General features: G+C 38.4%; 1 protein-coding gene across 1 annotated transcript in view; it reads right to left on the bottom strand.

The window, feature by feature from the left end:
* LOC138285144 (V-type proton ATPase subunit S1-like protein) overlaps positions 1 to 16,925 on the bottom strand; it is a 117,178-nt gene that overhangs the window by 11,429 nt on the left and 88,824 nt on the right. The window contains exon 5 of the mRNA XM_069224733.1: positions 2,076 to 2,126. Coding sequence (XP_069080834.1) covers positions 2,076 to 2,126 — 51 coding nt within the window. The remainder of the gene's footprint in view (positions 1 to 2,075; positions 2,127 to 16,925) is intronic.

Here is a 16,925-nt window from a genome sequence, read left to right as displayed (position 1 = left end):
AAAACCCTCATCCAGCCCTCCTCTGGCCGCTCTCTCGAGCCCAGCCCCACCCCTTCTCCCAGGAAAAATAAAATGTGATAAAGTAGCGTTATTATCATTTTTTTTCATTTCCCCACAATCCAGTGGGGTGACGCTCCTCCGCCTTAGCTGAAGAGCTGCCCCTGCTGGTGTACAACACATGTTTGCAGACGCAAACCTGCAATTCACAAAATCACATAGTTCGCTACCTCAAAAGAGTATTTTGCAATTTAAAAAAACATTTTTCAAAGTTAAAAACATTTTTCCATCTTGCAACTGGTGAGTTCCGCAACACATTGTGGGTCATAATTCAAAGAGGATGTGACCTCCTAATTGCGAGTCGCAATGACATTTATCAATGATTTTAACTACAATTGTGGTTGTCAACTGTTGCTTAGATATTGACACTGGAGCTGGGGTTGTATCTACTTTGCCAGGCGGAAGCCTGTGGGTCAGCTTTTCCTTTGTGAACTGCACTGGGCACTCTTGAGGGGTGCAAACAGTGGTTCGTAGGAGCACTGCATGCTCCACTCAATGATTTTCCAAGGTTTTTTCTTTTTAAATCAGTAACTTTCATTGTGAGAGAGAAGGGGAGGGGTTCTAATGGAAGCTGCAGGCCACAATTCCTGAATTTGTATCCAATATCTAACTAATATTCACTAGGGAATTTGCTAATCTTGTTTTTGCTGGCCTTAGGACTCTGTACACCTTAATACTACTAACCAGTGCTAAAGTGCATGTGCCCCTTCCTTGTACTCTATTATATGTACCAGGGCACGTAAAATGAAATACTACTAGTGGGCCTGCAGCACTGACTGTGTCACCCACCTAAGTAGCCCTTTCAAGCATGTCTCGGACCTGCCATTGCAGTTTGTGTGTCCAGTTTTAAACTGCCATTTCGACCTGGCAAATAAACCTTTTGTGTTGTGTTTTTATTTTATTACTGTTTGAAGTGGGGCAGGAATAATTTACACATTGCCGCTAAGTTAAGCCTGACTTCTTTGTGCCAAGATTCCAGTGGGTTGAGCACAGGCTAATTTGGGGTTTGCTTATGACCACCCTGATAAGGATTTTAGTTGCTGTCTGAGTAGGGTTTCACCTCCCTTCAATCACTGATCCTATTTCTTACAGTGGTTCTCTGCAAATGAGCATTTTGCGAGGCAACCTATAAGCATCTAAGGGTGCATCTCAACCATTATTTGCAACGTGTGCTCATACAATAGATCCAATATATGTTAACGTGCTATCAATGTCTTAAAGCAATACATCGAAGTTGCACCATTACATTCAGAGGAATGCCCAACTCCTCAACACATCCTTCTGACATTGTGGCTCCTGACACCTAAACAGGAGGAACCCATGATGGAACGTTGTACACTATGCCATTTGAGGCTGCATTTCAAGTAACGTCTACAACAGTATAATTGGGCTGCATCCCACACAGTCCCACTGCTCCTAGTAAAAATGAGCAGTTTGTCCAGCACCAATATAACTTAAACGAACGTGTACATCTTTCATTTTAGTGCTCCCTTACAAACATGAGACTTGAGGTGAAACTTATACTTTCCTCTGCTCTTCGGTGTGCAGCATCGGCACAATGTGCATGTAGAGAACCAAAGGCAGAATCAGCCTGGCCTGATGGCACAACTGAGGAAGCCCGATGTCTTGCATTGATTTCATGATGGCGCACCCCTCCATCTCACCATTCTTACCCCCTTAATAGTATAACAACAAACCAGTCTCCACCTTCTTAATATGAAAGCTTGTTTCACAGATAAGCCAGAACAGAGAGAGAGAGAAAGGGAGAGAGAGAGAGAGAGGCAGAGAGGATGTGAGTGAAAGAGAGTGTGTCCCTCCATTCTACCACTCCTGTAGTCCCGGTTTTTCCTTGAAACCAATCAAATTAAAGGAAAAACAGTCAAACAAAGAGTATAGAGTACTAGGTGAACAGAAGCATGAATGCATACAAGGACAAAGAATGACGATGTGCAAACGAGAGCATAAAATGGACCTAAACTCATCTCAACTTTTAAGCTGTTGTTAATTTGAAAACATACCTGATAATAAGCCCTTTCAGACTCCCAATGTCGCCAAATTTAAGTGAAAGGCTAGAATGAACAAAAGAGAGCCAAACAGAAGATATTAAGAACTGTTCCTCCAAAATCACAGGTCATTCAAATACTATTATTAATAAATTCATGAAAAAGATATCTTATTTAGACTCATTGGTTGCAAAGGCATGCGTGGGTAGCTTTCTGCACAAGATCACAGATACATTAAATGCAGGTAAGTTACTCGTCGACACCTCACTGGAAGCATGAAGCTTAGCTCTGGTCGTCTCCCTACTGATTGCTGTCTGCCAACTGACAAGGATGGAACGGTCTCCCAAATACTGTGACTTCACGTACTCAAGCATCAGGGGTCACTGATACTCTACAAACTCTCGAACATACCCTGTGTAAGACATACCACCTCTTTCTTTGTATCTTTAGACACTTGTGAGAAACTCCTGGCAAGATACATATACTTTCTGGAGCCCGTCTCATACTTTGCAAGGCAGGCTGGAATCAACCTATATCAATGTGGGAAGCTTGCTTTTTCAGAGAGGCACCCTAAGCTATAAAGACAAAATTAATCCAATTCATATTGAAGTTAGAGAGGAAACTGGGTGTTTAGTGATAGGTGGGTCATTTGTATTACGTTTTAGAAAGGAATAGAAACAGAATACATGCTTGCATGTTTTGTAGTGTAACACAAAAGATTTGCTGCCAGAGACATGAGTATAACATTGAAGAAATACTACATCTATGAATCAGCCTCTGATCTGTAAGGAGGGACTTATTACAAGTAAATGTTGTATAGGCCTGTGAACTGCTGGAACCCACTGTTCCCTACAAGGGCTATGGTCTGATTGTTTTTGCATGATATCACAAGTAATATTATTACCCTATTCTTTTTTTTGTGTTTCAATTCTTTATTAATTTTGTAAACAAATCTAAACATAAATTGATCATTAACTATAGAAAATGTACATCAAATAGTTAAAAAACAAACTGCACCAATAAATAATTTCTGTAATCATTCCATATTAAATAATAAGAATAAAAAGAAAATACACAACAAATTATTAAGATACATTTAAACGATTTCCTGTTTGAATACATTTTCCCAAAACATATAAAAAAAGAAATAGACAACTGACTAAATTATAGGAAACTTATATATCATTTTGATGATTGTAATCTGAAAATGGAAATTTTCCTAATAAATCATCATAAAAAGGAGAGGACAAATACAACTATTCTAGGAAAGAGCCCCAGATAATATCACATTGTTTTAAGTTATCATTTAGTTTATATATCACTCTTTCAAACTGCGCAATTTCAAACATATCCTTCAACCAGGATTGGATTGTTGTTAAAACATTAGATTTCCAAAAACATAATATATTAACTTTTGCCAGACTAATTGCCGTAGATAACCATCGGGACATCTGTGGAGTAACTCTCCCCATTCCAAAAGTATCATGTAATATAAACAATCGGGGTAATTGAGACAAGATATTAGGTAATATTGTTCCTAAATATTTTGCTACTTATGTCCAAAATTGTTGGATCTCATGACATTCCCATAAAACATGTACAATATCGCAATTGGATTGATGACATCTCCAACAGTGAGAGTTTGGACTAAGTTTAGCTGAGTCTATTTTGGAGTTTAAAATGGACGATATCAGAATAAAATTATTAAACTGCGAATTCGAAAGTTTATATGTCTCTTGCAATTGCGAGAATGATTTCAAGGAGTTATTCCGTGTATATAAGTCCAATAGGGTATTCATTTTATGATTTCTCCAAACGAACCAATTAAGCTCTTTACCCTTAGAAATAGTTGCAGAATTATTCCAAATTGGAGCGTTTAAGTGAATATAGGTGTTACATTTTATAATTTTATGGGCCTTTTGCCATGCTAGTTGAGAAGAATAGATGATTGGGTTTGGGAATTGTGAATATTTTGGACTTTTGGTATAATAAATAGCTATGGGAGTAGTCGTTTTCAATAAGAACTGTTCCAATTTCACCCATAGTGGCGTGTTACCATTTGTGGCTATCATATATGTTGAATGTGACAACTGTTGGGCTATCCAATAATTTTCCAAATGTGGAAGTCTTAGGTCTCCTTTTAAAGAGGATGAATGTAATTTTGAACTACTTATACAAGGTTTTTTTTCTCCTCAGATAAAGTGGGGTATCAAAGATGAAGTACTTTTGAAGAAATTAGAAGTAATTGGGAGTCATAGCATGCTGAACACATAATTGAATTTTGGGATTGTATTCATTTTAATAATCTGTACTCTACCCCATAATGAGAGATTCAATTGAGACCATCTTATGAAATCTTGTTTAAGTTTATTTAATAGGATTCAAATTATCGATCATAACATTTTTCAACCCAGTATTGAGTAGAATCCCAAGATACTTAAGATGTGAAGATTTCCATTTAAATGGGAAGTTACCTAGTGAGGCCGGTGTAATACTGTTGTTCATTGGTAGGGCATCACATTTGGACCAATTAATTTTATACCTGGAGAATATCGAAAATTTATTTAAAGGGGTGATCAGAGTTTTAACCGAAGAATCCAGGTTAGATATTGTTAATAAAATATCATCTGCATTATAAAAATATTTTACCTCTCCTGATGGGGTAGCGATACCTTGTATATTAATATTTTGGCTAATCACAATAGCTAAAGGTTCTAAAGCAATAAGAAACAACAATGGAGAAAGTGGATATCCTTGACTGGTACCATGAAGAATTTTAAAATAGGAAGATTTGAAACCTTTACAGGTAATCGCGGCAGTTGGGGATTGATACCCTCCTTTGGTTAAAGTAATAAAGTCTGTACCAATACCCATTCTATTAATGGTCCGAAATAGATATCCCCTTTCCACTCTATCAAAAGCTTTTTCTGCATCCAGGGACAGTATAACATTGTCTTCTGTTTTATTATGTTGTTGCCATAATAAGTGTAGAATTGTTCGAAGATGGTTTGAAGAGGATCGGGATGGAACAAAACTGACTTGAGATGAATGGATAAGTGATGTAATAACTGAATTTAAGCGAGCCGCAAGTATTTTAGCCAGAATTTTAATATCAGAATTTATTAAGGAGATAGGTCTGTAGCTAGAGCATTCTAATGGATCTTTGCCAGGTTTAAGACTTAAAGTAATACGTGCTCGCAGAAATTCTGAAGAAAAATGTCCTTTTTTTAAAGCTTCGTTAAAAAAGTTTGTAACAATGGAATTATTTGAGCTTTTGTAATCTTATAAAATTCAATAGGAAAGATATCCTCCCCGGGAGCTTTATTTGTAGCTAGTCAGTCAATAGCTTTTGTGATTTCTTCTGTTGTTATGTGCCCTTCCAATCTTAATTTCTGTTCTTGAGTTAATTTGGGGATTTTTAAATTAGTGAAAAAGTCATCTTCCTCTTTAGTATCTTCACAGTTCAATGATGTATAAAGTGTTTCATAATAAGTCTGAAATTGTGTCAGTATATCAGTTGGTAGTGTGAATAGATCATTAGAAGAGTTTTTAATAGCAGGTATTTTTTCTGGAAGATTCCTGTTGGTGTAATTGATATGCTAGAAGTCTTCCAGCCTTCTCCCCCCTTTCATAATTACGTTGGCGAATTAAAAATAGACATTTTTCGGCATGAGAAGTATACAAATAATTAAGTTTGAATGTGGCTGAAAGTAATTTTTTTTTAAATCTCAGGAGATTCGGTTTTGCTATAATCATTCGTGAGTAATATAACCTCCTTTTCCAATAATATCCTTTCAGTATTCAATTGCTTTTTAAAAATGTATCAGTCTCTCATAATCATTCCTCTAATGACCGCTTTGCCAGCATCCCAAAGTATACCAGCATCTGTAACTGAATTCTTGTTTTCGTCAAGAAATTGTTCATCGTGTTGACATAAGTTTAATTTGGCCTGAGGTGTTTTATACGAAAAGATATTGAATCTCCAATTAGGTTTAGGAGCTGTGTTAATCCAGTATTAATATGTATGTCTATTAAATCATGATCTGAAAGGCTACATGATTCCTGCATGTGTTATCGATTGTAACATTGTAGATGAAGTTAGAAAATAATCTATTCTAGAGCAAATTAAATGTGAACAAGATGTGAACGTATAATCTCTGTCGTCTGGAGGTAGCAGAACCCATGGTTTCTGCAATGCAAAATCCACTATAATATCTTTTAAGATATGTCTGTCACTTTTATGATAAATGTCTGGTTTGCCCAATCTATCAATGAATGGATCTATGGTAACATTCCCATCTCCCCCGATTATTACTTGTGTAGATCCAAAAGAAGACAATAATCTACTAATCTTAGAAATAAAAATCGTTTTGGAATCATTGGGTGTATATATCGTGCCTACAATCATAAAGAAATTTCTAACACGAATTTTAACAAATGCATATCTACCATCATCATCTAACCATGTTTGAATAATTTTATATGGTATGTTTTTATGAAAAAGAATAGCTACCCCACATTTACGAATAGGAGTATCATCATTATTAGAATTACTCTGGGTTATGCTAGAATGTATAATTTGACCAATCCAATCTCTTTTCAATTTTTTGCTTTCTGATTCAATAAGATGAGTTTCTTGTAATAAGGCAATATCTGTTTTTTGTTGTCTAAGAAAATTAACTATCTTCTTTCTCTTAATAAAATGTGTTAAACCATTAACATTCAAGGAAATAACATTCAAGGGTTTCAACTTATAACTGACATATTTAGACTAAAAGAACTATATCAATCTGAATTATAATGATATGAAACAATGTACAATAAAGATAACAGAAAAAATTAAGAAATTATACAGTTCCAAATGTGTCAGTGTATATGAATGTTAAGAATGAAATACCAAATCAAATGACATTTTATAGTATATTAAAATAAGAAATTATTATTTGTATGAACTATCAATAAAAAATAAATTGTCCAACACAAGTGATAAGACAATTATGTACACTTAACAACTAAAACTTTGAACTGGGGAGGTAAACAAATGTGTCGCGGAGAGGTGAGCAGAGAAGATTGTGTTAGTGCCATTTCAAGTATAAAACAGAATATCCGACAGCATGAACAAATATAGTCATGTAGAGAGAGATATGGAAAATAAAGAAGAAATATAAATTAAGGAGAAAAAATGCAAAATATAATCACATATGATTTATATTTCAACCATGATCAAGGTTTCAAGGGTGATCTAGATTTATCTCTTGGTTGATATTTTTTCCAGGCTTTAAGTTTACCACCACAAGACCAGTGACGTTGAACAGTCTCCCAATCTCATTCATCTGCATCATCTGGAGTGTTAGATGGGGAAGATTATTTTGTTGGGAAGGGAGAAGCCTTATGTTCCATCTCTAAGTCCTTGTCATCTAAATCATTCAAAAATGATTCCAAGTCATGAGGATATGAATATTCCTTGGTTTTCCCTTGAAAGGTTACAATCATAGTGGCCGGTCTAGAAGACCATATTTTATGTCTCTTTAGTCTAGCACATAGATTTAAAAATTGTTTCCTTTTGCGATTAGTAAGTGCTGAAAAATCTGCTGTGATGATTAATTGAGATTTTTCGTACTCATATGGACCATGCTTTTTTGCTGCCATAATAATTTGACGGGTTTGTTGATGTCGTAAACAGCAGGTTAGAATATGTCGAGGTCTTGTAGAGTGGTCCATTACACGTGTTCGAACCCGATGAGCTCTCTGAAATTCTGAAGGCACTGTGAAAGTGATGTTTGTCAAAGTTGGGATTAAAGTGGTCAAAAAGTCTAATATATTATTTTTCTCTATTTGTTGTGGAAGACCTGTAATTCTCAGATTATTCCTTCTACTTCGGGCCTCTAAATCAATCATTTTTTGCTGCAGATACCAAATATCCTGACCTGTGCCAGGTGTCTTATCGAGGCAGGATTCAATATTCATAATCCGACTGTCCATTGTCTGTATGCAGGATTGAAATTTGATAACATAATTCCTTAATCCTTGAACGTCCGTAGTATTTGAGACTGTATTGTCCAGGGACACAATGGAGGATTTTATGTCTAATAGTTCTTTCAAAATTGTATCCATAGCTGCTGAGGATAGTTCAGTAGAATCAGTCATTTTACATTTAGAGTCAGTGGTGTCAGGGTTTGATAATAAAGCTGCACTATATGACAATTGCCTTACTACTTTAGGTTCTGACATAGGTAAATCAAACGTCTTCCAAAGTTCTGTTTTTAATGGGTGCTCAGTCACTTAATACTTCAATTCTAACAGTGAGCTTGATTTTATTCACCGTTGTAGTACCTACATGTCAGCATATATTCCATTTCCATTTCAATATAATTTCCTTCATGATGACATGTTATATGCATGGAGAATAATATTAAAAGAGGACGAAAGCAATAAATTACTTCAATTTCCGTCTCCCTGAGTGAGCGTGATATCCACCATGTAGATTGCAGTAATCTTTTGCCAAATTTATACTGTTTCTGTTAAGCCGTGGATACGCTATCCTTGCGTCTTCCAAATTGTGCTATACTATGGTAGAATCATTCAAACCAGACAGTACCCAAGGTAGTACATAACAGTTCCGATGCAGCTCGACACAATAAGGTAGGGAGCGATCGCGTTTTACTGTTTCCTCTAGACCAAATGCATGTTATCCTGCCGTCTTCAGTAATGCGCTACAGTACGATATAATCAATCAAATAAAAAAGCATCCAGAGGTAACGCATGATGATTCCGATGCACAATACATTAAGGTAAGAAGTGCACATTTGTTACTGCTGGTCCATGAGCATAATATCCTGCCGCATTCCACATCACGCTACGTTATGATCAGTCATACCGGACATCATCCAGAAGCAGCACATGACAGTTCCAATGTTGCACGATGTAACCAGGTAAGAAGCGCTCACGTTTTTAAGTTTCAGAATGCATAAGAAAGTGTACTGTACCAGTCGGAGTTTGAGACAAAGTTTACGCCGCCATTTTGACCTCACTGATAGTCGTATCTTTCAGCATTTAATTCAATTGCAGAGCGAATTGTCCATAAATCTTGTATCCTATGCCATCCTGCTGTTCTCCGACACGTACCCTCCTTTTTCCTGATATATAGAGATCAGAGAAATGTCTTTTGGCCTGTTTCCCCGTCTCCGTTCATTCTGGCTCTAGAAAAGAGCCGCCATCTTCCATGGCGCTTGGCTCTGCCCCCCTATTACCTTATTCTAAAGAGAAAAGTGGTAGGTGTCACACTCTCAGTTGGGTTCCTGGAAGGAGTAGGCACATTTGGGGGTATGCTGTCTTGCTTGGTGTTTCCTGTTTTCGCTTTGGATCACTGGTGACTCCAGGTCGAGCCAATCTGTCTACGTCAAGTGAGACTGTCTGTCTTTATCACCATCTCTTGGGGAGGTACGGGTGGGGCGCAAATTCAGGTTTATTTTATTTCCAGCAGGTAAACGTTCTATCTAGTATGCTAAAAGTAATGAGATATAAAAACATGGGAGTGGAAATGGCGTACAAAGACAGAAACAAAAACATTATCGTTAGTCATTATTCTTCTCGAGCAGGGGCAACCTTTTTATACATAACTCCAAAGGGGCGACATTTTTACACTGTTTGGACCACCATATTCTGTTACCGTACCCAAACACAAATTATCATGGCCACAGCTTTTGAACCTAGAGCAAATCCTCCGTAACACATCTTTTCTGTGGAATACAATGAATTATAAAACATAAAAAGGTATACATAGTGAGCGGTTTCAGAGACGTAGCAAGATAATGTCAGTAAGGGAAATAATTTGCAGTAAAATCCGGTACTCTCTCCAATCTACTTCATACCGTACTTTGAAAATCAGACCTAAAATTAAAATCATGTATTTAAAAAACAAATTTCGTTGTACTTGAGTTATTCCATTTCAAGATGGATAGCAGCCAGGGGTGTGTAGTTCCTGATCACCTGTATAATTATAGATGGATAAAAGTGAAAAATAAGGATGTTTTTCACTGTGGGGTTCTGAGTGCATCAAATGGAACAAAGAGAGCGAAGCTCAAGTTGTCTGTGGTGTCACTGAGACAACCCAATGTTGATACGCCATAATAGAGAATATAAAGATTCAGAATGTGATGTCCATGATAGTGGCTCTCAGTGAGACCCATGCTTAACAAAGCTGTTCCTTAGCATTTGCCCTAATAAAGTTGTGAAATACAGTGCAGTAAATAATTAATTTGAGCACAAAAGACATTGATAACCGATTCAGGCAGTGCTGTAAAATTAATAAAACTTTCTACGTTAAACTTTCTAAATCCTGTACGTGTCCTAAGGCAGTTGAGTTTTAATTTGTCTGAGTTCACTTCTAATTCATTTTTCTTTCTATTGTTATTCCTAGTTATTCATATTGGGAGACATGCACTACTACCCTTTCAGCAATCTTCTACACAAATATATATGCTGTTCCAAATGTCATGATCTTACTCTTGCCATCTTGGTCTTGCCAGGATTAAACATCATAAGATCCTCTCAATTACCTGCCGTCATAAGACACTGGATACCTACTGGGGTGGAAATGAACAGAACTGGAAGATCCACATATGCTAACATTTTTATTTATTCAGTACTCAAACAAGAAGTAAAAGAGTGGATCTTGTCTAAAACTATCAAGATGTCTGACATACAAAAAATTTAATAAACGAGCAGGTGGACACCGCTCTGTTGTAGTCAATTTCCAGTCCTAAGGTTACTGAAAAAAGACCCTACTCAACTGACCTGTACACAGACCCATGTATCAGTGTGAATGCCTTCAATCAGTGTCAGCAAATCTTCTTCAATGCCTAGTTTATGTAGTTTTGACCTTAGTATGCCATGGTCAGCCAAAAGCATAAGTGAAATCAATAAAAAAGCAATATAAGTATGTCGAAATGCTTTGAATGCTAACTAAAACATAACAGTAATATTATCATTTGCCCGAAAGCCCAATCTACACCATGACTGGCAGCAATGCAGAAACATTTATCAGTCATTGATTGTCCAGTCAGTATGATTACCTTTGCTTTCTAGAAGGGTAGGTATAATTTTTCACGTCCCATCGATCAAATTTCTTTGACAAGCATTGACGAAGTCAATAGGTCTCGACTCTGGGACCTGCTGGCTTTGTCAGTGGTTTTTAGTGATGGTATACAGTATCCCAGATGCTATGCATCATGGCTAAAGAGTAAGCAAAAAAAAGATGCTATCATGCAATTGATCGCCTCATTTTGGTAAGTATACATACAAATAATACATTTTCTAGAATGGACTAAGAATATAGCCAATATGCCAACCCAAGACAGAAATTCTGCTGGACAGCAGCCACCCCACCACTTACTAAGCAATATATAAGTGAGATGTGTTTCAGTTAACAATCAATCCAATAAGAAATCACAAGGATAGTTAGCACTATTCCAAACCCTCTCACATTAAGGAAGAGCACACCCAAGAACACTATGAAATCATGGATACATTTTAAACAGTTAGTTATAAAATCAAAATCCTATCCTAGTGCATATGCTATGAAATGCTACTACAATAAAAACAAACAGAGTGGTAACTGCAACATTTACTAAGAGTGTGAATCACTACAAATATGCTATCATAGTGGGAGTATATATCTTATAACAACCCCACCGCATTTCCTTACTTATTAGGCTAATCTTAGCACCAAAGGAAGGCCTAATCTAGTTTCTGATGGTTCACAACTGTATTCCTGTGTGAACAATAAGTCTTTCAGATAAGTATAAAAGCAAGGTTTGCTATTCTCATCTGCATTCACAACTTAGCCAATTAGTTCAGCAAGTGAAAGCTTGGCTTGTCTCGTCTGTGTTGCCTCGTATGGTTTCCCTCTCTCTATCCATCACAATGGAAAATTGCCTGGTCCCCTTTACATATTTTCATTCCATAAGACTGCATTCTTTGAACAACAATGACAAACGAGAAACATAGTCAGCAGCTTTTCATGAAACGTTCATAATGTAATATTATTCATTTAGAACAAAACAGCAAGCTCAGATTAACAGTGTGAATGTATTTGTGTAGGGTTGAAAAAGTGACATGAAACAAATATGCATTTCATATTTATCACACATATTCACTTTTAGATGTTAAACTTGTATGAGTTAAAAGGGGTATACCTAGAAGGGAAAAGTACAGAAATCATAACAATACAGAATGGCACAGGCACTTTTTTTCTTTTTTATCACTGGAGCTGAAGCAGTGAATAAGAGATTTTTTAAATGTAGCACATATGCATTTTTTCTTTTTTTGAGGTACGAGAGAGAGCAAGGAACACAGAGGACACAGGTGCGGGGAAAGTAACATGGAGGGGAATTAATCTGGGGTGAAGCAACACATGGAGAAGCAATACAGTGTCTGGAGAGGCAGAAGTAACATGAGGGTGGGTGTGGAGACAAAATATCAGAGAAAAAATATTGTGTGGACGAAATACTGTGTCAAGAATATTGAGGACAAAATATTGTGAAGAAAGTTTTTATAGGCAAGAAAGGTTTTGCTATATATGTATAACTCCACATATATGTACCTTGATGATTATATCTTTAAGGTACGCAGATGTGGAGTTAAGAGTAGTAAATCTATACTTACCTATTTGCACTTGCTTTCTCAATATTTTTGACACACTAGTCTGTCCACATGATATTTGTGTTTCCAATATTCTGTCAGGGATCTAGAGGGTGTGGTTGGGGGGAAGAGATACAGAGGGTGGTGTGGTGAAACGTGGAGCTGTTGAAGGAAGGCACACGACTGAAATAGCAACATGGGGAGAAGCACACAAAGGTAAGTACAACCTGGTTGGGGGGCAGGTAAGAAGCACGTGGAGTGAGACAGAGCAATACAGACCCCATTAGAGAGGGAAAGAGCAGTACATGTAGTACCGGAAAACAATACTATTAGAGAGGGAAAGAGCAGTAGCTGAAAAACACATGCACTCTTGTGGAGTGGTTAAACAAAAAGAAAAAAGTAGTGCTTCAAACGTGATCAGTGGAAGACATTCAACCATGCTCTAGGAGAGGGACAAACACAGGAATAGAAAGTAAAGCCTGCACAAGCTGACAAATAAAAAGCAAGCAAATTAGAGTGGCAATAAAGCCAATTGCAAGCAATCAGTGGGTTCTAAGCACCGTAAGTTGGCAACAGGTCTTTTCATCAACAGACTGCTGTCCTGTAGGTGACAGCCAAGAATCAGGGGTATGAACTATACATTTAAATGGAAGGATCAACAGTTTTACTCAAAACTTTGGGGAAGTTGTCAGTACTACAGGAACTAGGTCATTAGAACCAGGGATGTTATACTGTTCCTACTAAGATAACAAGACTGCATATTTAGGATGGCAGAACTTCAGAATGTGGGGAACTGAGTTTTTCCACACCATCAGAAACTATCAGCCCAATTCCTAGCGAACTCACAGTGCCTCACCTACACCCGCAAACCTGCTGGGGTGAAAGGTGATTATGACAACCTGAACATGTCACTCTGAATCCTCAGGGAAGTAGTGAAAACAGATCTCACCATTTTGTTGTATTACTCATTCATGCACAGGCAAAACACAAGAGAGATATGAGAAGTTTTCAATACATTTTTAGAAACAATCGTAATCTTGCACAGAGAGAATGAGTTGCAATAATTAGGCAGATGAAACAAAGCAAAGTTAACAGCATAAGGAACATGGTAATGATAATGAACAATCCTACCACGGTAAGTGAATTCTAGAGGTTCTTAAGGTCCCTAGCTAACCCTAAGAATATACTGAGAGCATAGCGGGTGTACCCTTCTGCCTGTCTGATCTATAGGATTAGCCTTAGCCCCACACCTGGAAACTAGCCTTAACCTGGATTAGCCTTAGCCTCACACCTTGAAATGGAGTCAGAAGTCAGCCTGTACTGTGGATGACAATCCTCTCTGGAAGCTAGTAGATTAGCGCCAGAGTAGCTGCATGTCAAACACAGCATTCATCCCAGGATGGTCATGGCTGGAATGCTCCTCTGCCCATTCCAGGTCAGTGCATCATTTATATAATAAAATCAGACTGATTAGAAGCACAGCTCTGATGCAATGCTATGTCTAGATGTTAGAAGCTGTCTCCTGAACGGGCAACACAAGCACTAGGATATCACGTACTGTATTCCTAGCCTTAGGCAGAATGTACTGATTACATGTTGAAGAAAGTCTAACTAAAACAGCAACACAAAGCGATGCAGCTAAAACGTGTAGACTATGATATCTAAAATGAAGCTAAGCAATGGGGGAACTAACTTGGGTCCAAGAGGTCCTCATGAAAGGGGCTTCTGATGAATTCAGATTATTGATCAGTAATTCAATTTGTTCAACCATGATTCACAAGTCAGATGTCAAAGGAGGTTCATCAGAATTATGGGACACATTGATTTATACCACAAAGTTCTGACACATTTTTTGTCCACTGTGCCACATTGAGAATGGTTTGTGCTACTTTTTTAATGACACCATCTGACAATAGCAACAATGTTCTAAAATGTGTTACTAGTATTTTGATTAGCCTGCAGCAGTCCGCAGCATTCCAACTCTTTGTAATCTCTTTTTAAGACTAGCTTTCCTATACATTTTTGAGTTTAATGCAGGCTTGGCTTTATGCAATGGCTCTTAACTAAACTTTTGTAGACATCTGTTTAGATTCTTACGCTCATTTAAGCATTCCTCATTGAAGCAATGATGACTCTTCTTACTGTTAACCACTCATTTAGCAGAGCATTCATCATTTCTGTGCTAGCAAAGGAGTATCTAGAAATATAAAATACCCCCCACTTTGAATCATATAAAAATGACAAAGATTGAGTGCATGAGCAAACCTAGCAGTTATTTGGGGCATTGCTTCCTTCTGAATGTCTGAAAATTCCGTGTTTCGTTCTCTCCCTCCTTCTGTCAGTTTTTGGTCCTTTCGTTTCGCAATCTTTCTTTCTCATGTTTCCACCTTTTTTACTTCCATCCATCCATTATTGTATTTTTCTTCCTTTTTATCAATCCACCTGTCATAGTTGGATTCTCGCTCCTAATGTGAGACTACTGGTTGAGGGATGACAGTACTTTTTTTTGTAGGTGACTAGGCCAATCCTACAAAAAGTCGCAACTGTCAGCCCAAACCTCCCGGCTCACAAGCCATACCTCACCGCAAACCCAAATGGTAAAAGGTGACTTCTGGCAGACTTTACACATGGACTCTAAAATACGACATCTCAGGTGAGAGGTAGTGGAAAGGAAGTTACCCTTTTCTCACTTTAGTAATAAGTCTCAGTCACACACAGGCAATAAAGGAGATGCAGAAAGGTTTTCAATGAGTTTAATAAAAGACTGCACTCTACAATAAAATGCATGAGCTGCAATGTTTAGGATAATGAACAATACAAGAAGCATAATGGTAAAGATGAGAGTCATGAATACAAAGACTCCCACCATCTTGCAATAAACATGAAAATGGAAAATCCCTAAAATCCTAGTATGGAGAAACTAAACTCTGACCTAATGAGAGCTCGGTGTGATAAACCTAATCTGCCAGTACCAGGCCCACGAGAAGCGCCCCAAACCCTTGTTACCTTGGAATGAGTTCTCTAGATCAGACCCAGTGGGCACACGAAGGCTGAATCTGCATCAAGGCGATGTGCAGCATAGATGGCGTCGATAGCATCTGGTAGGAATCCCTCTGATAACCTTGTCTGTGTGAGATGTATTTATACACATATTGTAGGACCCCTGACGCAGGTATGTTCCCAAACAATAGATAAGGGGGCAGGCTTGTGGCAGCAATTATGTAAACAATTCTCACCTAAAGTACATTATGGCCCTGATTACGAGTGTGGCGGTCTTAAGAGGTCCAGACTCGCGGTAGCAGTCGGACCACCACATTTGTGGCGGTCCGACTGTCACATTACGACCATGGTGGAGCCACCACGGTCCGACCACCAACACCGCCAGGTTGCTGCCAGTCAACAACCTGGTGGTCTTGGAGGTTGTAATCCACCAGGGTGGCGCTGCATGCAGCGCCACCCTGGGGATTACAACTCCCTATTCCGCTAGCCTTTTCACGGCGGTTGGACTGCCATGGAAAGGCTGGCGGAATGGGGGCATTGGGACCCCCTGGGGGCCCCTGCACTTGGCATGGGCAGTCCAGGGCCCCCCATGGGCAGCCCTGTAGGACTTTTCACTGCCTGAATTATGGGCAGTGGAGAGTGCGGCGGGTGCTGCTGCACCCACCGCACTGCCACATTGCCGCCAGCTCGATTACGAGCCAGTGTCAATGTTAAGGCCCTATTTCCCGCTGGGCTGGCGGGACACTTGTAATAGGGCCAGCGGTGTTCTGGCCGCACTGGCGGTTAGATGACTGTTCGGGTTTGGCAGGCGGCCTCCACCACCCACCAAACCCATAATAAGGGCCTATGTTCCTATCACACGTAAGTGGGAAAGGGACATGATGTGAATACAAACGTCCATCACTTGTATTTGATGCTGATAGTGACGCCTTCACAGAGTGGCAGTGATAACGCAAATCAAAATATTGCTCTAACTTTAAACAAAGGCGGCCATCTTAAAAGAAATAATAAAATAACTGGGCTAACACAGAGCAGGATAAGTAGGTTAAAAGTCACCAGGTACATTTCAGTCGAGGAAAAGAACACTGCTTCTCACTCAATAAACATGGATTAATTGATGGCACCCATCAAGGAGACGCTGACCAAAGACTCCAGCACTTTGCATCATCAATAGAAGAGATCTACGATCACCCTTCGAGTACACAGCAAGACCCCTGTTTGGCT

Source organism: Pleurodeles waltl, chromosome 1_1 (genome assembly GCF_031143425.1).
Source record: "Pleurodeles waltl isolate 20211129_DDA chromosome 1_1, aPleWal1.hap1.20221129, whole genome shotgun sequence".
Classification (NCBI taxonomy): domain Eukaryota; kingdom Metazoa; phylum Chordata; class Amphibia; order Caudata; family Salamandridae; genus Pleurodeles; species Pleurodeles waltl.
Note: the sequence above shows the minus strand (reverse complement) of the source record. Positions and strands in the feature narration are given on the sequence as shown.